At 38.0% G+C, this 26,487-nt stretch overlaps 1 protein-coding gene across 2 annotated transcripts in view; it reads left to right on the top strand.

Annotated features, from left to right (window-relative positions):
* BICC1 (BicC family RNA binding protein 1) overlaps positions 1–26,487 on the top strand; it is a 341,517-nt gene that overhangs the window by 292,947 nt on the left and 22,083 nt on the right. For both annotated transcript variants that reach the window (XM_049855570.1, XM_049855571.1), the window contains exons 4-17: positions 751–830; positions 2,672–2,830; positions 4,354–4,407; positions 4,929–5,123; positions 5,341–5,592; positions 8,668–8,799; positions 11,046–11,232; positions 12,287–12,448; positions 13,007–13,203; positions 13,338–13,470; positions 16,745–16,901; positions 19,175–19,340; positions 23,238–23,277; positions 23,659–23,813. In XM_049855570.1, the coding sequence (XP_049711527.1) occupies positions 751–830; positions 2,672–2,830; positions 4,354–4,407; positions 4,929–5,123; positions 5,341–5,592; positions 8,668–8,799; positions 11,046–11,232; positions 12,287–12,448; positions 13,007–13,203; positions 13,338–13,470; positions 16,745–16,901; positions 19,175–19,340; positions 23,238–23,277; positions 23,659–23,813 (2,069 nt within the window). The remainder of the gene's footprint in view (positions 1–750; positions 831–2,671; positions 2,831–4,353; positions 4,408–4,928; positions 5,124–5,340; positions 5,593–8,667; positions 8,800–11,045; positions 11,233–12,286; positions 12,449–13,006; positions 13,204–13,337; positions 13,471–16,744; positions 16,902–19,174; positions 19,341–23,237; positions 23,278–23,658; positions 23,814–26,487) is intronic.

Below are 26,487 nucleotides of genomic sequence, written 5' to 3'. Positions count from 1 at the left end.
GGGCTTTTTGCCTGTTTTCTTCTCCCACCAGCACCTAGAACAGTGCCTGGGACCTAGCACATATTCAGGAAATCTTTGTTGAGTGAAGAAATTCTTTTCTTTATAAAATTTAGCAGCAGTAACAAGCAATAGATATATTAATTCTGAATAAATACTAAATTAAATATTCTGAAAAATGAGATTTTTCCTCCCTATTGACCTGCAAGAATATTTCTAAATTAAGTCATCTCATGATGTAAAGTGTGGGTCTAGAGTTGGAAGGTGTTGACTTATACAGCCAATGCTTTGAATGGTTTTCTGGGGCAAGGTAAACTGAACCTCTCTCTGCCTTAGTTTCCCCTATGAACTACCTTAGTTTCCTCTGAAAAACCACTAGAGCCGTGTGGAAAAAAAAAAAAGAGCCGTGTGGATGGAATGAGTTAACGCATGTAAACCCTTAGAACAGAGCCTGAAATGTAGAAAGAGCTTAATTAATGAATGGAACTTATACATGCCTCAGTTGTTTAAAAATAATTATGTGGCATAATTATTTAACAATTAAATATAAGTGGTTTAGCCAGTTTTCGGAAGGAACAAAAGCCACAGATAAATGTACGATACGAATATTTTTTATATTCCTGTTTTACTACAATGGTAACACCCCTAGAATGAGCTAAATATGAATTATGTAATACTTTTTCTTATATTGTGACATTAATTTAACAGAGTTTGGGAGTTTTGTGTGACCGCTTTGTTTCTGATTTCATACAGATCCCCATATTAAGGTTTCTGGAAAGAAAGAAGATGTTAAAGAAGCCAAGGAAATGATCATGTCTGTCTTAGACACAAAAGTAAGTGAATGTTAAGGACTCTGAGATGTCAGAACCTTGTCTCTGCAAGGGCTGCTTCATGCTGTTATGAAAGAACCATTTGGAGAAGAAAAACCAGGATAAAGTAATGGTGGGTTTTAAAATAAGCTTGTGTGATTCTACAATGGATGTGAAGTTCTGTTTAAAATTTGAGTAGATTCTCGCGTTCTAATTGCACAATATTATATATATGTATATACGCACATGTATGTGTATGTATATATGTATACATATGTATGTATATTATGTGTGTGTATATATATATACACATTTTATGAAGATAATATATACTATCTTCAGAGATAGGTATTGGCCCCAGTTAGTTCAGGGTAAATGATAAAGATTGCAATATTTAGCATCTTTGCCTTTATGAGGCCAGTAGAAAATCAAAGTGATCTTCTGTATAGCTGTGGGGGGGGTGGTGAGATAAGGCCTGAAATTGAACACTTCCTCTCGCACCCCCTCCCACATGCAAACATGGTATAGAAAAATAGAAGGGAAATACAAATATGTAAAATTTTGTACTCGTTTGAGAGAGTTTATTTTCTTTAATAAATACTTCTCAAGCACTTATTATGTGCCAGGCACTTTGCTAAGCACTTTCTATTTTACAAGTGTTAATTTGTTTAATCCTCATAAACAACTCAGCTCAGAGATATTAAATAATTTTCCCAGGATCCCAAAACTGGTAAATTGAGGGTAGGATTTAAAGCCAGGGTGCCTGGCTCTTAACCACCATGTTATGCTGTCACATATTTTATTGATAGGATTTCTGGTATCTTCCTCTTTCTTTTCTGCTTTATTTTTTACTTTTTATAATTATTTACCTTCTAATTATTAAATATTTTAGAATTTTCTTCTTCAAAAAAGAAAAACATAAAGATGTATTTTTTTCGTATATTTTAAAGCTTAAATGAAAAGAACTAAGTTTGAAAATCGAAGTATTTAGTGGTATAAGCTTAAAAAAGCAATCAGAAGGGGGTAAGATTATTGGTAGTTTTGACATCTTGTATGTTCACTGTCTAGTGTAACCCTCTAAAGGATAAAGTTTCCAATATCGTTCTAATGCATGAGAAGAGATTTCATGTCAGTCTTTACAGTTCTACAACACTGAATTTCCCAAATTTGGATACGTGGATCCCAAGATGAACATAATGTTTTTAGTCATTATGTCTTTGAATTTTATATTTTGGTTTAATATAACTAATCTTACACTTCCTATGGTCTTACTTAAGCCCTTTTCACTGCTAGAGACTAAGTTTTGTGAGCTCTTCCTTGCTCTTCTTCCTAAGAACAAGAATAATTTATATCGTAAGGTTTGACGTAAAATAATGTAGAAGTGAAAGCAACACCTGCAAATTTTTCCCTGTTCACAGTTTTGAGCTCTATTTTTATTTCTAGCTTTCTATTAACTTAATTCCATAGCCCTACTGGCATGCACATTTTTAGTCTTGTAACTTTTTCCTGTTTTTAATTACTTAAATGATTCAACAACAAGGTCTATTAAAAAGAAAATGAGTAATTTATTTGTAATTGTGACTGATTTCATTTAAGGCCCACTTTCCAAAAAAATTATCTTGTAAAGAGTGTATCTTACTATTTCTTGTGACAAACTTATCTTAAAATGAGAATTCGTTTTTTATAGCCAAAGAGAAATAGATAGGAATTGAGCATTGATAATGTAACGTGGTTTTTATTAAGAAATCTTCAGGATTTCCTACGGGGTCACTTTTTGTTAATATTATTCCCTTAAGGGAAAGCTGTTTTGGAGGTTGTTCCTTCTTTGTTCATGCATTGAGAAATAATACATAATTTCTGCATAGAGCAACCGGGTCACCTTGAAGATGGATGTTTCACATACAGAACATTCTCATGTAATCGGCAAGGGTGGCAACAATATTAAAAAAGTGATGGAAGAAACAGGATGTCACATCCACTTTCCAGATTCCAACAGGAATAACCAGGCAGAAAAAAGCAACCAGGTGATTTGTCTTTTCATATGAACTTTCATGGGATGGATTACAGCCTTAATCTTCAATAGGCATATCATTTTTGAGAGATGAGAACAAAAGGAAAAAAAAAAGAGATGGCATGTAGCACAGATTGTGCAACCCCACAAGGAGATTGAAGGTGCTCTGCTCTCTTGAGAAGATGAGCTACAGACGGAACCTAAAGTCTTGATCTCTAAATTGTTGGTAGAAGACGGGAGGAAGAGAGGACTGCATAAAATGAGAGCCTTAAGGGAAGGTTCAGATGGCATGTCAGTTAGGAACAGACCTGAAAGCTTGCCAAGTCCCAGCCCCTATCTACTGCCTGGTTTCTGTCTGCAGTGTCCCACCAAGTGGTCCCCCAGGCTACACCAGATTACCTTCTGAAAGGTGGTGCGTAGGTACCATATGCAGCCCACCCATCCACATACTTCCTCCATACATTGAATGAATTCAGAATCAGCTCACCAGCAACAGAGTTCTTTTTCTTTTTCTAGTTCATGCATATTCTTTTTAGTTCTTCTATTTGGAAACAAATGGAACTCATCTGTCTACATGAAAGCACTTTCAATACTTGAAGAAGAGATAGTGTTGTTTGTATTATTTGGAAGTCTTCTCTCTTCTAAGCTGGTCATGATACTAGGAGCTGTGCTGGCCAGAAGATAATGGTCTTTTCTCCTCAAGGATGTATGGTGACAGTGGGATGCCTACACAGGGGACTAGCTAGACAGCCATGGTGAAAAAAAAAAGGGCAATATTCAACATATTTAGTGACTAGTATTTTTTTTTTTTATGGCATGGGCACCAGCCCCAAGAGCAGTGTCCTGGAGTGCCTCTCCCTGCAATGCTGTTTCTTTGGTTGAGGGATCATAGGAAGATCCTTGGGTGTTGGTGCACTAATTATTTACAAACTAGTAAGGAGACCTGGTAGCACAATGGTTAAATGTTCTGCTGCTAACCAATAGGTTGGCGATTCAGACCCACTCAGCAGCTTCACAGGAGAAAGACCTGACAATCTGGTCCCTTAAAGATTAAGCCTAGAAAACCCTACGGGACAGTTCTGCTCTGTCACATGGGGTCACTGTGAGTCAAAATTGACTCAACTGTACCTCACAACAACTACAATGGAAGTATTTCAGTACTTTCAGAACCTAGTGCAGCCATATCATTTTATATTGACATTCTACTTGTGTGCAAAGAGTTAAAATGAGAAGGAAAATGTAATGAAGAAGAGTAATTATGGAGGAGGCTGGCCTCATGGGACGTGTGGGGTTTTAGGTAAGTCTAGGACTCAGACAGAGTGTGATGTAGACCAAATGACACAGATCATCTAAAGATCTTGTTAAAATGAAAATTCTAATCAAGAGAGTCTGGGTTGGGACCTAAGATACAAGTGCCAGTATAATGCTGATGCTGTTTTTTTCCTGGATGACACTTTAAATACAAGGATGTAGATAACTGGAAATGTAGATGTGGATTCAATTAAAATAAATCTCTCTGTTTTCTTACTTCCGCAGGTATCTATAGCAGGACAACCATCAGGAGTAGAATCTGCCCGAGTCAGAATTCGGGTAACTATTACTTTAATATTGTAAACCAGTGTCAGCAACATTTGCATTAGAAGGCGTTGAAAATATAACACTTCATTGTTTTATAACCAAATAACACATCCAAATAAGTAGAAATACTGGCAGAAGTTGTCTTATGTCTACTTTGGCATTTCTTATCTAAACTTTTTATAGATCTTTAAAAAATGCTTTCCTATGTTACTTACAAACCCTTTTCCATTTAAGATGTTTCTTAGAGATATTCTGGATTTATTCTGACTCAGTTTCTGTGATGATTTTTGAAATGATCAAAAAGAGGCCTGGGGGAAAATGCCGCAGTCACCATAAGTTACAAACTGTCAAGTTTCACAAAAGTTCCTTTCCTTTTAAGAAACCTTATGTAGCCTACCCATCGTAAGTCTATAATAAACACAATTAATGTTTTAAAATTCCATCTTCAAAAAAAGAGCTAATGAGTTAGACATAGGTAACTAAATGTATAATGCTTTAAATTTATGCTTTGAGTTCTCATAATTTCATTTCAGGAGCTGCTTCCTTTGGTGCTGATGTTTGAGCTACCAATCGCTGGAATTCTTCAACCAGTTCCCGATCCTAACTCCCCCTCTATTCAGCACATATCACAAACATACAACATTTCAGTGTCATTTAAACAGCGTTCCCGAATGTATGGTGCTACTGTCATAGTCCGAGGGTCTCAGAATAACACCAGTGCTGTGAAGGTAACTGATGGAGGTTATTGTGACCATCTTAAGTATACAAATCATGCAGGTCATATTTTAAAAGCATATTGGGCTAATTTATTTTCCAAAAATTTGCCTTGCATTGCTTTATAGGATGTGTTGTGTTTTTCATAGCTATTAAAAGTGCAGTAGAAGCTTTCCATATATATGCACAGTTAATTTATAGGATCATTTCCCTCCTACCCTGTTCTCCTAGGAAGGAACTGCCATGCTGTTAGAACATCTAGCTGGGAGCCTGGCATCAGCTATTCCGGTGAGCACGCAACTAGATATCGCAGCTCAACATCATCTCTTTATGATGGGTCGAAATGGGAGCAACATCAAACATATCATGCAGAGAACGGGTGCTCAGATCCATTTTCCCGATCCCAGTAATCCACAGAAGAAATCTACTGTCTACCTCCAGGGCACCATTGAGTCTGTCTGTCTTGCAAGGCAATATCTCATGGTAAGTTTACTGAAATGAACGTTATAATTTTTGTAATCTCTTTGGGTACAGTGTGTGTTGCTGTATACACGGTACCAGTGTGATATTTATGAAAGTACTTCAGAAACCTGGTCAAGTAAGGAAGTTTCTTGGTAAAAGGAAATAAACTGGAAAAGTAAGATTCATAGTACTTCGACAGGCTTCATTTCATTGACTAGGTGAGTAATGTCTTTGCAGTATTTTTTTTTTTAAACTTAGCCTAAACACAATAAAAAAAAAAAAAAACCCACTGCCACTGAGTCGATTCCGACTTATAGTGACCCTATAGAACAGAGTAGAACTGCCCCATAGAGTTTCCAAGGAGCACCTGGCGGATTCAAACTGCTGACCTCTTAGTTAGCAGCCGTACCATTTAACCACTATGCCACCAGCATTTCCAAACGCAGAATAGGTCACAATAATTGACTGTATTTTGTGGCATGGGTAGAAGGTGATTATTTTTATTTGTCATGTAATATAGCATTAGTTTGCACTTATATTTGACAAAGAAAGTCTTTAGTTTAAAAATATCTTTTAAATTTCAGCCTCAAAGACATAAATTTTGGTAGCCTGAAGCATTTGTACATTTCCTAAATCTCTGACACAATTCAAAAAAATACTATTTAAGACATGAATCTGAATGTCACTAACTGAAGAAAAAAACAGCAGAGTTACAGATGCTAATTCAGTAGAGCTTCTAATTTAGAATTTGCAATACTTTCATCTTTCCTATACTCATTATTTTTTGAGCCCTGGTGGTGCAGTGGTTAAGAGCTCAGCTGCTAACCTAGAGGCTGGCGGTTCAAATCCACCAGCCACTCCTTGGAAACCATATGGGGCAGTTCTGTTCTGTCCTGTAGGGTCACTATGAGTCAGAATCGACTTGATGGCAGCACGTTTGGGTTTTGGATTTTACACTCATTTTAAAGCCCATTGTGTAGGTTGATATATACAAGTAGTCTCCAACTTAACTACAGGGTTCTGTTCCAATGACTCCGTCATAAGTCAGTTCTGACATAAGTCGAATACCTCATTTTTTTAGTTTTTGTTTTATTATTAGCATCTTTATAAACCCAATCTCTGTATGTCTCTCGGGGTTGGAAACATTACATGTAAACTTAGATATATTTTAATACACATACATAAAAAATACAAACATCATAAAAATGTACTCCAATGATGAAGAAGAGTTGGATGACATTGGCTCTTTGTCAGCCGTGGTAATAACTCCACTTGTGGAAGGTTCTGGATCATCTGGTTTATCCCTGGAAATGGGGATGGTGCTTCTAGTCAGAAAATGAGTGAGAGTTGCCTGTTTGGTCCTTTTCCACTTTTCTTCATATATTCCACAGTAACAACTCACTGCTTTCTGAATCTGTCTGTCAACTTTTGCAAAGCGATCGGCATTTGAGTCCATGTTTTCAAGCAACTGAAGTCCCTTATTTCATTTAGGAAACTAAATCTGTATGGAGGTGTTTTGAACAGTAAATCATAAAATTGAACACCTGCAAGTGAACATCTGAGAATGATAAAATCAGCAAATTACACGGTGAAACCTTGTATATAGTACATACCACAAAGGGTAAGATGTACAGAAAAAAAAGGAACGTCCCTAAGTGTGGCTCATTGTAACTTGAATAAATTGTAAGTTGGGGACTACCTGTAATAACAAAATGGAGGAACATAATGCTCAGCTTACTTACTGAAAACACTATTGTGCTTTCCTGTTCAGTTCTTGATCTTTAGTGACATTCGAATCAGTAAGCTTCAAGTATGACCTTTGCTGTTACTAACTTGCAGAAATTGTTTTTTAGAAACTTTCAGGAAATCCATGTTTATAATGTTGACTGCATCCCTCTGGCAGATGACAACTTATTGTAATCATTAAGGATTATAATCAAAACTTAAAGAAATTTGGTTCAGAATGATTTTTTCAGCTGAGCTTACTTTATCAGTCTGTTTTTAATATATTACTGTCAGGTAGCATATGCATATCCAAGGATTATTTATGATTACTTTTTATGTTTTATGCACCAAAAATATAAGTGTGCAGTGAGACACATTATTGCATAATATTGAGAAAAGTAAGGGAGAGGGGAATACATTAAAAGGCTTTAATTTATATTTTAAGGATCACTTTAAAAAAAAAATAGCACTGTTCCTTTTTTAAAAAATCACTCTTCAAGAGAAATGGAGCATAATGATTTCATTTTAATCCTAGTTTGTTTGACAGTAACTTCTGGTATTTGTGTACAGAATCAAGTAATCACTGGGCTAGCACTGAGTATTCTGTGAATCAGAAAAAGTGTGTGATATGATTCCTATACTCAGTATATTAGAAGTCAGTAAGAAAACAACAGAGAAAAAAATTACTGATAAACTCTGCAGTGTTAAAAAGTAAGATGGTTTAATGAAAAGGCAATACTAGCAGTTTGCTTCAGGAAGGAGTCAAGGTTTGAGATGCACCAGAAGATAAGTGTGACTTGGATTGATGAAGAAGCCTTTGATGCATTAAGATACCAACATACAAAATCTGTTGGAAAGTTAGTTGAGAGCCCGGCCTAGCCTGGAGGAAGGGACAGACATATAGACCTGGGGTAGAACAACCAAGACAGAGCCAGAGTGTGGAGATCTTTAGATGCTGATACACGTGTAAACTTCATTCAAGAGGCAATAAAAGACTACCACTGCAAGTTGTTGAGCAAGGGCACGATATTAGTGCCCCTGATTGGTTATGGATCTAGTGTCTAGCATCGCTACAAAACTGAAGTCAGAGAAATGGAGGAATTTTTCAAAGTGGAAAGTGGATAAAAAATTCAGGGCCAAAAACTGAAACTTAAGACACGTGTAATTTCATCACACGAAATGGTTTCCATTCCTCGACATTATCCCCACACCAGCTATCCAAGCAACGTGGAAGTACGTGATTTAGCTTTAATACTTCATATTACTCTTTGATTATGTAAAATATTGCATTATTTGTAGGCATATTAAATTATCTGGTGTTTAAATGATTAACAGTTTACCTCCTACACATTCTATTATGACATTTTCTAGGGCTGTCTTCCTCTTGTGTTGATGTTTGATATGAAGGAAGAAATTGAAGTAGATCCACAATTCATTGCTCAACTGATGGAGCAGCTCGATGTCTTCATCAGTATTAAACCAAAGCCAAAGCAGCCCAGCAAGGTTGGTTCAGAGTTTGGACCCAGAGAACCATAAGCTATATGGTCCTATTTTGCATGCACATGAGTGTATTTGCATATACATAACTGATAATTCTATATAGTATACATATATGTGTTGGTTTTTGGAGTCCATTTTTAGTAACAATTTTTTTTTCCTGTAAATATATGAGAAAGAAAGAAAACGTTTTTATTAACTTGCAATCTGGTCACTTGAAGCTTTACCAAGTTACCAAAGAGTTGATAAGGCTAATAAGCATTGCATTCTGTGTGTGTATGTACGTATCCAGTGCAGCTCTAAGAGCGTTTAATGTACTTACTATGTGCCTACCACTGTGCCACTGTAAGTACTGAGTTGTCCAAGTTCAGCCTTCTTTCGGAGCCCTTCCTCTGTGATGTTGCAAAGCTTCAATGACTATGTGTAGAATAAAAAATTAGTGGGTAAATCTGATGATGTTAAGTGCCAAGGAGAATGTGAGGAAAGAGGGATGCTCCAACATTAATGTTGATGTGTAAATTGGTGCAACCATGTTGAAGAGCAAATTGGGACCATCTGGTCACACTGAAAACGTTGATACCCTGCCACCATCAATTCTGGGTTTAGCTATACACCTTGAAACAATTCTTGCAGCAGGAGCCAAAAGGACAGGAATGTTGTTGAGTGAAAAAAGCAAGATTCATTATAACACGTAGTAAATAGTAACATTTATTTATATGTTTTTTTTTTTAAGTGCTAAGCATTATCTGGAAGAATGTATACTGAATTCATGATGAGTAGCTTTTGGGACAGGAGGAAGGAAAATGGGACTAGGAAAGTAAACAAGGGGGAATGTCTGATTTCTTTAATTTATCAGAAACAAAAACTAACATGTATTTAATTTTAGGTGTTAGGTACATGGATGTTATATTGATCTTTGTTTTCTGTGTTTTAAAAAACTTCAAAATGTAAGTTTTTATAAAATATAATTGTATTAAGTTTCTGTAAATCTTGGAAGAAAAAAAAAAACTAGTATCTGAACCCAAACTGAGGTCCCTATGCTATCATAGTAGGTAAAATACCAAATAGTTGTACCTTCCTTTTTTTTTTTTTAATTTCTAAATTGTAAATATATATGCATAATGGTATATTTATATATTATATATAATTTTGTCACAAATAATGTATTCATTATCCAACTTAAAAACAGTCATGCTCTTTTCAAAAGAAAACTTTAAAGGAAGGGAGAACATTGATTCTAAGTGAATTTGGTATAATAAGTTAAAGTTAGAGACCAGGACATTAATTTTATGTATTATAAAGCTTCATACTTGACTTCACGCATGACTTGACTAGAGTACTATAGCTACCAGGACTAAAAGATTAAGACAGAAGGGACATTCTAGAACTTGTGATTATAAAGATGGACAGACACAAAAAGAATTCCTGGAGTTCAGTAAGAAAACAGCAGAAGTCAGGAAAAAATAGATGGTATGTGAGAATGCTGAAGTCCCTGTGGCATCCCTGGACCATTTAATTACGCCTTGGTGGCCCCGGTTTTATCTACTGTTTTAACTGCTTCTTCAGCCACGAATTTTCTTTATTGTCCATTGGAGGATTTCTCCCCTGGGGTTCACATTTCCATTTTTCTTGATGAGTCCATTGAGGAGAATAAAAGGATTTATTGTTTAGAAATTTGTTTTACCATAAGTTTGGCCATGGATATGTCATCAGGGAGAAATAGTGATACCGCAAGCTGTATTAGTTAACCAGTAGACCATAAATGTCAGAAGCAAGTGACTGTTATTATACATTCTTTATATGGTGACACATTTGATTCGTTTTGTAAAGATGAGATAAAGTGGGTTAAAGTTTTAATGTTGAAAGAGAATGGGCCGTAGAGAGGGACCTGGGTTCCATTCCCCTTGCTGCGCCTCAAGGGCTGTGCCCTGACCTTGGGTAAGTCCATTAACCTCTCTGTCACTCTGACGAATAGTAATTCCCACCACATAAGGTTTTGGTGAGAATCAGAACGTACGTGCAGCTTCCACACTGTCTAGAACACAGGACACACTCAAAAAATGACTAACATTTCACAATTTTCCCGAAAGGAATAAACTTAAGGAACAAGTGGCTAGAAGTTGATTTTAAAACAGCAGTAATCTGTCCCCTGAGTGGGATTCTTATTAGCATATTCCCTACCTCTCCCCCGATCCAGTTCCTTGTAGACTACTTGCATGTCACTTTTTTTCCCCCGTTATGTGTTTTCATAGTCTGTGATTGTGAAAAGTGTTGAGAGAAATGCCTTAAATATGTATGAAGCAAGGAAATGTCTCCTCGGACTTGAAAGCAGTGGGGTTACCATAGCAACCAGTCCATCCCCAGCATCGTGCCCCGCCGGCCTGGCATGTCCCAGCCTGGATATCTTAGCTTCAGCAGGCCTCGGACTCACTGGACTAGGTATAAAATTTATTATTACAGCAATTCTCAGTCACTGGGGGGATGATTATCCGGTCCCCTTTCTTTCTACCATTGGGATCTACGTTTTAAAGGCTATTTGTTTTCCTCTTCAAGCCCTAAGATAGGCGAAAAGCAACAAAATGTGGATCGATCCATTTTGGGTTTGTTGTTAGACTCTGTGGATCTCTGTTACCCAGGTTCTTTCTTTGTTGGCATAAATAATCAAGGTCTGACTGTTTCATTTTCAGTGGCTGTGTTTGTTCTTCTAAATTAAGAATGCCACTGAGAGTGAAGTGAGCATGCTGACTATAATTTATGTGTTTGTTCTCTCTTGCATTTGCAATATTGCCATTGGTCCCTAGAGATAAAGATTATCCAGTTTGCTTTTCAAAAAGTAATTGCAAACCTGTGGGAGGGGTAGGGAGAAGGAGAGGTTAAAGCAATCAGAGCACCTATCCCTCAGCGGTTAGGCCAGCATCGCCCAGACACAAAGGAAACCTAGCCTGCAGCCACTGAGAGAAGCAAATAGAACTGTATTTATATCTAAGGCGAAGAATAGAAAAATTAACGAACAACACCACCTCAATGGTTTAGTTCTTTAAGAAAATAGGGTGAGCCACTGTCATAGTCCTGATGATATTTATTACTCTTTTATGGATTTCAATCTTATAGGCTGAAGGTAGTGGCTATGTTACGATTATGCTAGGTTCGCTTTTCTGCACATTTTTCAGTTGTCTTTATAAAAAACTTCATGCAATAACCGTAGCAAATCAGTCTGCCTGTTCAGGTACTAGAATTGATTTTGTGGCAGAAAAAACACTCTTGGCAGTCTAAAAAATTTTTTCTGACAGCTACTCTTGCTTTTAAAAAATACAGTATGATTAAGATTTCAAGTAGCCCTGCCTAGATACGTAACAGTAAAGAAGGATCCATGTTTTATATTGAGAAATTATTAGATTATATCAGTATGCATTCCAAATGGCAATATTGGTGTCGTCTTTATTTTAAAATCTTGAATAAATGTGCATATTAACTTTACCTTCATTTATTCTAGGTCTTTTGGGGCCCACCACCTTATCTCTAAACACTTCAACTACCCCGAACTCACTCTTGAATGCTCTTAATAGCTCAGTCAGTCCTTTGCAAAGTCCAAGTTCTGGCACCCCCAGCCCCACATTATGGGCACCCCCACTGGCTAGTACTTCAAGTGCCACAGGTCAGTATCACTTAAATATAATCAAAGGCATGTATTCTTAGGTATTACAGGTTTTTAAATGAAGTTAATCAGTCATTCCGCTTTCTTAGGGAAAAACTTTAGTTCAAAGCATACTCCAGCCAAATAGAAAATCCTTAAGGTGTAAATGAGTTAAAGCATAACAAAGCTGTTTTGTTTTTTTTTTTTAATAAATGTGAAATATAGCCTTCAAAAGAGGGTGCTTGTGCAGGGGGCAATGGCAAAGGCATATGAAGGTCATTGACCTGGTAATTAGGAAATCTAGTTTGACTAGCTTGGTGAGTCTAGCTAGTTTTTTCATCTGTGTACAAGGAGGAGCTTGGATTATGTATTCTCTAAAGTGTTCTTCCATTTTAACATCCTTTGGTTGTGTGTGTGTTTTAAATAGTATTGTTAAACTTATTTACAGAGAGGCATCAAAATTATGTTCTCATGTGAATTTGCAGCAACAAAAAGTTTCAACTCCTTGTTATTGAAAAGAACAGTTGTTGATTCTGAGTTTTTCCCTGCCCTGATACCTGTCTTCATGAAATGTTACAGGTTTTTCTGCTATCCCACACCTCATGATTCCATCTACTGCACAAGCCACGTTAACCAATATTTTGTTGTCTGGAGTGCCCACCTATGGTCACACGGCTCCGTCTCCCCCTCCTGGTTTGACTCCTGTTGATGTCCATATCAGTAGTATACAGACAGAAGGCAAAAAAATCTCTGCTTCTTTAAATGGACATGCACAGGTAATACCCTTCAGCTAGGGTAGTGTGATCTATGCTGTTTATAAGAGATAAGCCACTGGTAACATTTTTAAACCTTCGCCTGAAATGAATTTTAAATTGTGACCATATCTGTATTTTATTTTCTGTTATTTCAGTCTCCAAATATAAAATATGGTGCAATATCCACTTCACCACTTGGAGAGAAAGTGCTGAGTGCGAATCACAGTGATCCATCCAGACAAACGACTGGGTCTGAGCAAGCATCTCCCAAATCGAGCCCGGCGGAAGGTTGGGGATTATATCTTTCCTTCTGAACTTAAGCCTGGTTTATTACTTGGATAAAGGGGGTTGTAAAGAGCCTGTGCAGTAGACGATTTCAAGTTAGTTTTGCCAACCAGTTGTGACTCATCCTACCTCAAGAATGTGAAGAAACAGTATCTTGAATGAAATTCCAAAGAACATGGTGAAAGATTGACTGAAAAGTGCTTTTCATAGAAAGGAATCACTTTCTCATTGAAAGTGTCAGTTATATACACACACACACAGATTTATCTGAATCCATATATATGTGCATGTGTAGTACGTGTATAAATATGTATGTGTGTGTGTGTGTGTGTGTGTGTACGTAGGAAACCCTGGTGGCCAAGTGGTTAAGTGCTAAGGCTGCTAACCAAAAGGTCAGCAGTTCGAATCCACCAGGTGCTCCTTGGAAACTCTATGAGGCAGTTCTACTCTGCTTACAGGGTCGCTATGAGTTGGAATCGATTTGACGGCAGCAGGGTTTAGGGTATGTATGTACACATATGGAGCCCTGGTGGTACAGTGGTTATGCTTTTGGCAGCTAACCAAAAGGTTAGCAGTTTAAATCCACCAGCAGCTCATTGGAAACTCTGTGGGGCAGTTCTACACTGTCCCTATGGAATGAACTTGATGGCAACAGATTTGTGTGTTTTTGTTTTTGTTTTTTTCTGGTGTGTGTATACATATGTGTATATATATGCGGGCATATATATATATATTTTTGTATATATGCATACATATGTTGCTATTGTTGGGTGCCATTGTATTGCTTCCAACTCATAGCAACCCTATGTACAACAGAACAAAATGCTGCCCAGTTCTGTGCCATCCTCACAATCATTGCTGTTTTTAAGCCCATTGTTGCAGCCACTGTGTCAGCCATCTTGTTGAGGATCTTTCTCGCTGACGTACTTTACCAAGCATGATGTCCTTCTCCAGGGATTGGTCCCTCCTGATAACATGTCTAAAGTACGTGCTCTTCTAAGGAGCATTCTGGCTGTACTTCTTCCAAGAGAGTTTGTTTGTTCTTCTGGCAGCATATTGTATATTCAGCGTACTTCATGAACACCATGATTCAAATGTGTCAGTTCTTCTTCAGTCTTCCTTATTCATTATGTAGCTTTTGCATGCATATGAGGTGACTGAAAATACCGTGGCTTGGATCAGCGTACCTTAGTCCTCAAAGTGACATCTTTGCTTTTTAACACTTTAAAGAGATCTTTTGCAACAGATTTGCCCAATGCAATATGTATGTGTGTGTGTGTATGAATGTATGTGTGTGTATATATATACACACACACACACACACACACACACACTCTCTCTCTCTCTCACAGTCATGGATTACTTAACATCCATGATACGTTCTATGAAATAGGATGTTATGCAGTTGGATGTTGTGGGAACACCATATTATGTACAGGCAGCCCTTGTACAATCCGTACTTATAAGTCAACCCCTGTAAAGCCTGTGATATTAAAACCTTGTGGGAGTCTACCAGACAAAGCCTGGATACAGGAGGCTGACCTTGCTGGGTATGTGGCTGCAGGCTGGGCAGGGCTGTGCCAGCAGCTGGATCGGGACTTTACACACGTCCGTACAGGGCATGGAGAGGTGGCCACAGGGACGGGATGGGGAGCAGGTGTGCGGGTTCCAGGAGCATGGCTCGTGGTGGTGGCTCTGGCTGATGCCACCCTTTTGGTGCGGCCATGTACTGATCACGTGCAGCCACTGCTGTAACTGCTCAGAGTTGGGAGCCCTGTGCTAAAGTAAACTGCTGCATGGCTGCTGGTAGGTGGGTGAATGAAGCCAGGAGGAGATGGCAGAGGAACAGGAGTGGGACGGGGAGGCAGTTAGGATTGGGGTCCACCCTGGAGCCCTGCTGCTCATTCATTCTAGGGGTTTGGAGTCTTTAAAACCATTAAACAAAACAAACTCACTGCTGTCCTGTCAATTCTGACTCATAGCAACTCTATAGGACAGAGTAGAACTGCCCCATAGTGTTTCCAGGGAGTGGCTGGTGGATCCAAACTGCCATCCTCTTGGTTAGCAACCGAATTCTTTAACCACTACTCACCAGGGCTCCATTAAAACCATTAGGGGAAAATAACAAACAAAAGGAGAGCTGCCCACCCTTTAAAAAAAAAAAAAAAGTTATGGGACCACAGATGTATAAGGGGTAGGATGTTTGCTTGAATGGATGTTGTGCAGTGCATGACTATATACAGTCGCGCCTCCATTATCTGCTGGTTTCACATCCACAGATTCAACCAACCGCTGATGGAAAATAATGGGGGAGGGGGTGTGGAGTGGTGTGAGGGGAAAGGTCTGAAAAGTGAAACTTGAATTTGCCATGTGGAATCCGAGAATGAAGTGCTGTATAGGCAATCCCTGCTGTAGCCTCCTGCCGTTTCACAGATCCTGTCTCCCTAGCACTTGCTGTTTGAGTACTGCTCACCTAGTGTCTTGTTCGTTTACTACTTGTTTTGCGTGCACCCTTTGTTTCTGTGAAAAAATGGCTCCTAAAAAGCAGTTGAGTGGTTATAAGTGGTCAGAACAATCCCTCAAAGTCTAAGTGTGAGGGGGTTGAGGAGAGCCAGAGGAAGGAGTTTGAGGCCAGTAAGGGATGGCTGGCTCACTCTGTAAAGCACCACAGCCTCAAGAACTTAAAAATCATGGGTGAATCGGTATTGGCTGATGCCCAGGCAGCATCAGCGTTCCCAGAAGAACTCAGGAAACTTACAGAAGACAAAGGCTACCTTCTAGAGCAAGCCTTCAATTGTGGTAAAACAACGATTGACATAACATTTACATTGTATTTGGTATAAGTAATGTAGAGATCATTTAAAGTATGGGGGGGATGTGCATAGGTTATCTCCAATTACTACGCTGTTTTATATAAGGGACTTGAGCATCCGTGGATTTTGGTATCCGTGGGGGTCCCTGGAACCAGTCCCCCATGGGTGCTAAGGGACAACTGTGTATATACATATTCCATATCCCAAGAGAGTTTTTTTTTTTTTTTTTAAATAACCTCCTTACCCAAATAATCTTTAAAACATATGGGGGTCTTCTCTTTAAATTTCACCTTGACTTTTTGTGACAGCCTGAATTTGTCAACGAGTCCTCTTTGCAGTTGAAAGCTGTTGTTATGCTGTATCTGGCTAATGTCTCCGCGGAGTTGGGCTCTGATTTGTTTCCATTGCAGGTGATTGTCAACTGTACGGTGACGTTCGGAATGTCACTTCTTTCTCTCCTCTAGGTTGTAATGATGCTTTTGTTGAAGTAGGCATGCCTCGAAGTCCTTCCCATTCTGCAAGTGCCGGTGACTTGAAACAAATGCTGGGTCCCTCCAAGGTTTCCTGCACCAAGAGGCAGACAGTAGAACTATTGCAAGGCACGAAAAACTCACACTTACAGTATGTATTTTCACCTTAACAGCCCTGGTTCCTTTGAAAGAAAGTATATAACAAGGTGAATTTGTTTTAACCTCAGTGCTTGGACCTCTCTGGTCCAAATGAAGTTTGAGCTCTTCCATCGGTTTTCTTGTTTCTCTTTATAATTATCTTTTGTTTTTTAAATTTTTACTAAGGAATACTATCTGGTAATTTTTGCCCCTTACTATATCTTCTGTACAGTCCCTCCCCAATTTTGTTGATTGATTTTTTATCTGTATTCTCTAAACCATCGGGATCACCTTGAAGTTTAACATTTTCTGCTCTTCAGTAATGAGCTCAGTAATTTTACTACCTGATTTTTGCTATTTGAAATTTCCCACTGTGATTTCTCCTTCATTTGGCTTTGAATTTCTTTGTAAAGCAATAGATATCATTTTCCAAGGTTGTGCATACTTTGTCAATAAATTCTTGACAGTATCATGGTTTTATTCATTGTAAATCACATGGAATATAAATACATAAATTGTTTTAAATATAATTCTCCCTTACCGTAGCACAATTACATGCATAGCTTGACTGTACTTTTTTTCCTTTTATTTATTTTTTCAAATAGGCATTTGATTCACATGTTTAAAAATCAAAACAATGTAATGATTATATGTTGAAAAGTTTTGCTGCCATCCATCTTCACCCACCAGATTTTCTCTGTTGTTTTGTGAATTTCTTGAGTCGCCTTCCAGAGTTTTTTTTTAAGCAAATATAAGCGTATGTATTCTTATTCCTTCCCCTTTTTATCAAAATCATTTTTGCTTTTAAAAACTCCGTGGTCAGTTAATTATTATTGATGTTGTTTTGCCTAATTCTGCTTTATCTGTGTTTTTCTTTATATGGTACTAATACCCCAAATTAATATTATTTAGTATAGTTTTAGAGAAACAATTTTGCTTTCTTTCATATACTGAAGTATTTGAAGTATATACTTACTCCTTGTACCACTGTGTGTGTTCTGAACTCTCTCATCATCTGTCATCTGGATTAAGCTGTGACTCCAGGATTGGTTTACTTGCCTGCAGTCTCTTATCAGCCCGATCAGTCCTTGACTTTGCTGCCATTAATTTTTTGAAAACACGAGTCTGATCCTTTCATGCTCTAGCTTAAAAACTAGCAGTGATCTGCATTGCACGCTTTCTTTCCTTTGCATGTGCTGTTCCCTCTGAGTTGCTCTTCTCCTGTTCTCTTGTACCAGTGGACCTGCAGATGCCCTTTAAATCCCAGGCAAGATGTCCTCTGTGAAGCCTCCTCTTCTTTCAAGCAAAGTTCATTGCTCCTCTTTTTGTATTCCAGCAGCCCTTTCTGAATAGCTCAAAATTCCTCTAACACAACTGAATAGTTGAATGAATAAAAGAATGAGCAAATGAACAAATCAGCTCTTTGATACTGCTTCTTATCCCTATTTTTATTTGAGCCTAATGTGTAGTTGGATTTGAACTTGAAATGCCTGTATCCTTCATGTATCCCGTGTCATAAGTCAGCTGCCCACTGTAAGAAGCATGTTCATGGTCTGCCAATGCATCCTGAACAGTCTTTGAAGAATGCTTATTATTTATCTACTACCTTTATTTGTTACCAATATCATATGCATTTCACACACATAAATTGGATCATCTGTATGCCTTCAGATTAACTTGATGTCTGTTTAGACCCCTTACACATAGGTCAGTGATCCCTCCTTGATGTATAAAACTTAGAACTCTTCTCTGTACATCTGTTCTATACATAAAAAAAAAAAAATACATACCATATACAATATAACCAAAACCAGCCCGTTGCCATTGAGTCAGTTCTGACTCATAGCAACCCCACTGGGTTTCCAAGGCTACAGAAGCAGACCACCACATCTTTCTCCCATGGAGCCACTGGTGGTTTTGAACCACTGCCATTTTGGTTAGCAGTGAATTGCTTTAACCACTGTGCCACCAGGGCTCTCAGTATACCATATATGCTATATATGATATGTGTGAACATATATCATGAAATCATTTCAAGTTCTAGTTCTAGATTTAGAATGCCTGGGTTAAAATTTCAGCTCTGCCACTTACCAGATATGTGACCTTGGGTAATGCACCTCCCTCATCTGTAAAATGGAGATAATAATACTACCTACTTCATAGGATTCTTGTGAGGTGTAAATAACATAATACATGTAAATAATTGAGAATGGCAGATTCACATAGTAGGTATTCATTGTGTTTGTATATATAGTGTAGTGTTAAAATCCAAATTTTATTTCACAGTAGCACTGACCGGTTGCTCTCAGACCCAGAACTGAGTGCTTCAGAAAGCCCACTGACTGACAAGAAGGCTCCTGGGAGTGAGCGTGCTGCAGAGAGGGCGGCAGCCGCCCAGCAGAACTCCGAAAGAGCCCGCCTTACCCCGCGGCCGACATATGTCAACATGCAGGTAATGGTAATAAAATAGTAAAGTCAGTCCAGATGCAGAGTGCTGGGCTAGAGGTGTAGAGAATTCGGTGGCTGTTCAGCAGTAGAACAGAAATTAGGTTTTCTTTCTGAGCTGGAATCAATATGAAACTTAAATATATATGCAGTAGTTAGGAATTGGTTTTGCTGTAAAAGTTGAAAATGAAATGCAGGATTTAGTTTCCGTGACAAAAAGTCTTTAAAATAGTATATTACAAATGGCATAAAAGGGTCTGTGCCAGTAAGTCTTATGCAAATAACATTATTCATCTGTTACTTTCAAAGAATATAGATCAATGTGAGAGACTTATTTCTAAGTATTACTGCCTCACACCATGGTCTTAGATAAATAGGTAGCATATATTTTCATCTATAAAATAGAGATGATAAATTTTCGGTGCCATTTAGAGATAGTTATAAGTAATGTGAAGTTTTAGTTCTTTGAAAGTAGACGTTGAATATTACTGATGGTTGTGTTGGTTCACAGATTTTTATGATTATTCGAAACAACTTCCTCAATAAGGACATTCTCTGTAACTATTTGCAAAGTATCGGGCTACTTACTCAAGGGAGACTATTGACCATGAAATTCAGAAACCTGATTCCTGTATAGATCACAATGTGAAAGTATTTGTGCTTTTAGAGATTCCTATAAACATTTCAGTATCAGAATTAATGGATAGACTTACCTACTTCACAGTAAGAGGTTTATATATCACTCATCCCTTCCACCTCCAAAAAAAAAGAAAAAATTTTCACAAAATCCTGGGAAAAAAAGCTGTCATAGATATGTCAACAAAATTAATTGATAGAACTAAATTGTAGTTGTTGTTAGTTGCCATCATGTCGATTCTGACTCCTGGCAAGCCCATGTGTGCAGAGTAGAACTCTGCCATAAGAGTTTTCAAGGCTGTGATCTTTTGGAAGCAAATTGCCAGTATTCTCTTCTGAGGCACCTTTGGGTGGTTCGAACTGCCAACCTTTCAACTAGTAGTTGAGCACCTAACTGCGCCACTCATGGAAGACTGTCATACTTCTGTAAGTCCATCGTAAGCTACAGTTCAGTTCTTTTGTCTGTATTTTAATTCTTTGCATTTGAACATTTCAATACGTTTTTAGGTGAATGTTTTTTTATGGTCTTTATAATGTGTCAGTGTTTCAAGGAAAAAAAAAATGTTTGTTACATTTTCTCTGGTGAATTTATTTTCAGTTAATATAAATAATTCTCCCATCTAAGAATAGCAAATCTCCTTTATGATCCCTTTATGGTTTCTAGTTGTCTTGTGGTTCTTATCTTCATTTCCGTCAGGTTTATACCTATACTGAGCCAATGTCATGTGTCTTTATTTTAGGTGAATGAGAATGTTTTGATAGTACAGTTTCAACTTAAATGGAAATATTTTATGCCATTAGTGAATAGCTGACTCTTTTTTATCATCATAAAGAAACCAATGGTAATAGTCACTAAGCATTGACAGGTGACAGGGAGGAAGACAGAAGCAGAGCTTTGAACCAGTTTGTTCTGGTTCAAACCCCTGCTGAGAATTTGTATTTCTAACAAGTTCCCAGGAAGCTGTACAGAAGAATCACCTGGGGAATCTTGTTTAAAATGTAGATTCTGATTCAGTATATCTGGGGGTGGAAATGCAAATCCTCACCAGGGAACTCGTTAGAAATGCATATTCTCAGCAGGGGTTCCAACTAAAAGAACCGGTTAGAAACCCTGGATAGAAGGCTTCCCTGACTGCCTCCGTGGAAAATGATCTCTGTGTCCATGCTGCTCTAGGAGTGCTGTATCTCCAGCTCTCTTTTCACACTTATCTCACTTCCTCCTGATTTATTTTATAGTTATTTCTCTTACCCAGCCCTTCTAGGACTGTAAGTGCTTTGAGGCTATAAATTATTTTTGATTCATTGTTGTATTTCTTCCACAAAGTTCAGCACAATCTCTTTCACCAGTAGGCACTCAAAATTTATTGAACAAATGACTCCAGGTTCATCCTACATCTCAGCCATAGACATTATTAATTAAAAGTTGATTTTAAACCCCAAATGCCATTTAGACCTAGGAGTTCAAAAACATCATCAAGCTTCATCATTTAAAAACTTGCCTTTCCTGGTTGTGGAGAGATTGGAACACTTTTGCAGTGCTGTTTGGAATGTAAAATGGTACAAACACCTTGGAAAATGATTGGGGCTTCCTTGAAAAGCTAGAAATAGAAATAACCTACGATCCAGCAATCCCACTCCTAGGAATATATCCTAGAGAAATAAGAGCCATCACACAAGTAGACATTTGCACACCCATGTTCATTGTAACATTGTTCACAGTAGCAAAAAGATGGAAACAACCTAGGTTCTCATCAACAGATGAATGGATAAACAAATTACGGTACATATATACAATGGAATACTGTGCAGTGATAAAGAACAATGATGAATCTTTTAAACATCTCACAACATGGATGAATCTGGAGGGCATTATATTGAGTGACATTAGTCACAAAAGAACAAATTATGAGACTGCTATTATAAGAACTCAAGAAAAGGTTTAAGGACAGAAGAAAGCATTCTTTGATGATGATGAGGGTGGGGAGGGAGGGAGGGAGGGAGGGAGGGAGAGGGGAATTCACTAACTAGACAACACACAATACAGGGGAAGTCAGCACGACTGGACCAAAGCAAAATCTAAGAAGTTTCCCAAACACATCCAAAACACTCTGAAGGACAGAGTAGCTGGGGCTGTGGCCTGTGGCCTGTGGACCATAGAATTAAAAAAAAAAAAACCCAAAGAAAGAAAAATCTGCCTCCTCTGGTTTACTGCCATATTCTTAGGGTTATCGTACTTCCTGGTTTGTCTGGGATAGCCCCTGTTTATTTTTATTATTATTTATGGTATAATAATATATTGTATTATATTATAATAATATCATAATTATTATTCACAGCACATTTTATTCTCAAAACTGTTCTGTTTCAGACCCTAAATTATATGGATACCCTACACATGGTGGAATAGTCCTCCTGGGAGAAGGGTCAAAGGGCCCTTTCCAGTTGGTTTTTAATCCTTCAGGTCAGGCCTTTGGGATACCCTTAAATCAAGCCTTATCTAGTCCCTAAATTGAAAAGTTGATAACAGTGGATTAACATTTGATATGTAGTTATTACATTTGGGCTACTTTCTTTAAAAATACCAATCTGTGTCCCTCCATAGACCTGGCTGCATCATAGTCATTTAGTCAAGGTTAATGGACTAAATGAATGGTGCTGTTCAAATCCCATGCAATAAAAGTTGGCTTTGTTTAATTTTATCATGTTACTTAATGTCATTATAGATTAAAGCAATACGTTTGCTGTTTATCTCAGTTCCAGTGCGAAGACTGCCAATTAGGCTAAATAGTGTCTTAAGTTGTCTTGACATCATGCCACTTGTGGTCATGCTTATCTAAATGAAGAGGGGATTTGGAGAAAGAAATGGGGCCAGTAGATTCCTGAAAGCATTATGATAATGCTTTGAAACTCACCATGACTACTTGTAGGTTATTCACTATATTTTAGCTTATATGGGTCATGATGTACTAAAAATTTATAGTAAATAAGATTTTTTTTTTCTTTTTGAAGGAAAAATTCTCATCTTAAAGTCTAATGACTTAAAGTCAGAAGTAGCCATTTATCATTACTAATTAATTAGTTTTGAAAACATATTTACACATATCGGACTGGCATTGAATGACTGTCACGTTATTATGCAAAGCTTTCCTGTTGTTCCAGGAAGAAGCATAGGCCGTAGTCAAAACCTTAGTTCTCTAATCACAGAGTTATTGTCATGACAATTGGATAGATGAGCAATAAAGATATTTTCTCTCTGTTTCATTTTCAGGCATTTGACTATGAACAAAAGAAGCTATTAGCAACCAAAGGTATGTGCTGCATTAATGATCTATACTTTGATTCTCACTCTCAGTAGACCTATAAAAGATTTTCCATTGTTCATGGTGAATTGAGAAATTGGACCTGCACTCATAAAAAGAAACCCCGAGTGTTTGGGTTCAGGTTTCACAAATTTTGTAGGGGCTGAATGTATTTTGTTGAATAGACTAACATTAGATGAATTAAGAAATCAGTCTGCATTTTTTAATTTACCATTACTTTGGGTAAAATGTTTTATCAAGATATTTTTAGGCATTTTGTATTAAGAAATAACATTCAGGGATAATTCATATTTCATATGCATCAAAGAAGCAATATTCATATTTTAAGATATACATTAACCATGTTGTCTTATATTTTATTTTCCAAAGCTATGTTGAAGAAGCCAGTGGTGACTGAGGTCAGAACGCCCACAAATACCTGGAGTGGCTTGGGATTTTCTAAATCCATGCCAGCTGAAACTATCAAGGAGCTGAGAAGGGCCAATCACGTGTCCTATAAACCCACAATGACAACCACTTACGAGGTTTGTAGAATCATGCTGCACCCATTTTTCCTGTCTCTTCTCTCCCTAAAAGAGGGCAACCATTTTTTCCCCCATTCTTTATGTACATAAGGAAAAATAATTAGTGGTAACTTGTTTTTATTTCTGTTTCTGTAACCGTATTTTACAAAATCGATGCAATTTTGTATATTACGGTCTTTTATCTATCCCCTCTCGGAGTGGTTGATCAGCTGTTAAGGAGATGTAAATTTGAGTAACTATGTTTTTGTTGGAGGATGTCATAATTGATAAAGTTGGACTGAGACTAAGCAAAGGCCAGATGTGATATTCCATAAACATTTATAAAAAGCCCCTTTGTCCAGAAGTATCACAAGCAGGGCCCCTGTAGGGGGAAAAGGCAGATATTCAACAAAAACAGGTTTTCAGATATGAGTTAAAAATTCAGTGTGTTCAGATGTGCCAGGAACACAGCAGGAAGTATCTCAAACAAGAGCTCCAAAACTTTATGTTTCCCAGATGTTGGCTGCACTGCTCAGGGTGAGACTGAGAACTGGCATCCTCACCGCGTGCAGGAGGGATCCAGGGTTCCTTCCTCAGCCAGGCTACACGTGACTCCCGAAGCTGGGCCTTTGCAGTTGGGGAGTATCCGATTTTGGCTATAAGCCTTTTGAGGTGGGGGTTAGAGAGAGCACATGGACACATAAACGACACTGGGAGACTATACCAACCCAAACTTGGATGAAAAGGCTGAGTCCAAGAATCACAATGTTCAACCAGATCGCCGTAGGCTGAAAAACAAATACTGATTAAGGGTTTCATAATTGTTAGTCTAATAACTAGCATTTGCAGATTGACCTTCTGTTCTCCACCCATTTTCTTTGTAAGAACTCACACTGTTGATGAAAGGCAAAAAGCAAACATGCTGTTTTTTTCCTTTGCCTCTCTGAATTAAGTGAAAAAGAAAGTCCTGTGGACATACTAAAAGGAATGCTCTCCTCTGAATTTCATTGTCAGAGTTACAGTAGCAGCCTGATAGGCTCTGTTTAAGATTGAAGTTAGTTACCTCCTAAAGCTAGAACGTAGGGACCACTTTGAGGTTGTAGGAGCTGCGCTCCACCTTCTGCCATTATAGCTTTGAGAGAAAATAAGTATCTTTTGTTAGCAGAGACTTTAAAATTGCTGTGCTGATACTTAGACTTTCCAGCTGATACACCCTATGGCCATCCATTTCGCCCAACCTTGCTTTTGACAGAGAGGAGTATTAAATTGTTGACTGTGTTTTTGTGCTTCTGTGGTTTCAAAAATGAGATGTTTAGCTTTAGAAATGCTAATTTAGATCTGCTCTCTAAAACCAATGGTATTACAGGTGTTTGAAGATGATGGACATTTCAGTAATGTAGGGTCAAGTGTACAGACTGTGGGGTCTGACAGCTACCACTGGCCAGAGGTACAGCTTTGGGGAACTGACTTCACTGCTCAGAGCCAGTTTCCTCATTTGGGTAGATGTGAGAGTTATATGGGAGAAGGTAGCAAGTGCTTAACATGCAAGTTCACAGAAACATTTAGCAGCTATTATTATTTCCACACTCGGGGTAGTGCAAATGGTTAGTGGGTTCAGCTGCTGACTGAAAGGTTGGAGGTTCAAGTCTACCCAGAGATGCTTCAGAAGAAGGGCCTGGTGATCCACTTCTGAAAAATCAGCCATTTAAACCTTAGAGAGCACAGTTGTGTTCTGACACACATGAGGTCTCCACAGGTCAGAGCTGACTCAATCCCACCTGGTTTACTGGTTTATTATTTTCATTGGAGAACTTTACCTTGAAGCTTGCAGAAAGATGAGGTGGTGTATAAAGACCTCGTTGGTGGAAGTGTTTCTGCACATCCAAGCTAGATATACTTTTTATATTTAAAGGAATATCTCAGAATATTATGATGAACTCATAATATATTAGTAATATCACATACAATATTTATGGGTTAAAAGGTACATTTTCATCTACAAGTTCATTCAGTACTCACACACTCCCAGTGAAGAGGAGCCCAGAATGGTTAAGTGACTTACTTAAGGCTATGACCAGTAAGTATCAAAGGAAGGACTTGAATTCATTGTCCAGAGTTTCCTTATACTGTTCTTCCTAATGGTTTAGCCAAGAGGGGCCATAGCAAAAGGTGACGTATAAAGGATCTAGGGCCTTGTTGTGAATGATAGAATCACTTAATGAGATTCAAGAATTCTGGGAGAGGAGTAGGTTTGGGGGTAGTTGATGTGGACAGGTAATCAATTCAGTTTCAGACTTGCTAAATTAAAAAAAAAAACAAAACCCACCACGCATCTGTCAGTTTGTTGTACTGTTGTGGCTTGCATGTGGCTGTAATACTGGAATCTTTGCCACCAGTATTTCAAATACCAACAGGGTCAGCCGTGGTAGACAGGTTTCAACAGAGCTTCCAGACTAAGACAGACTAGGAAGAAGGACCTGGCAGATTACTTCTGAAAAAATGGGCCAGTGAAAACCGTATGAATAGCAATGAAACATTGTCTGGTATAGTGCCAGAAGATGAGCTCCTCAGGTTGGAAGGCACTCAGAATATCAGGAGGGACCAGTCCCTGAAAGGACATCATGCTTGCTAAAGTAGAGAGTCATCAAAAAAGAGGGAGAACCTGGATGAGTTGGATTGACACGGTGGCCGCAAA

Source organism: Elephas maximus, chromosome 16 (assembly GCF_024166365.1).
Source record: "Elephas maximus indicus isolate mEleMax1 chromosome 16, mEleMax1 primary haplotype, whole genome shotgun sequence".
Classification (NCBI taxonomy): Eukaryota; Metazoa; Chordata; class Mammalia; order Proboscidea; family Elephantidae; genus Elephas; species Elephas maximus.
This window is presented reverse-complemented; position numbering and strand designations above follow the sequence as displayed.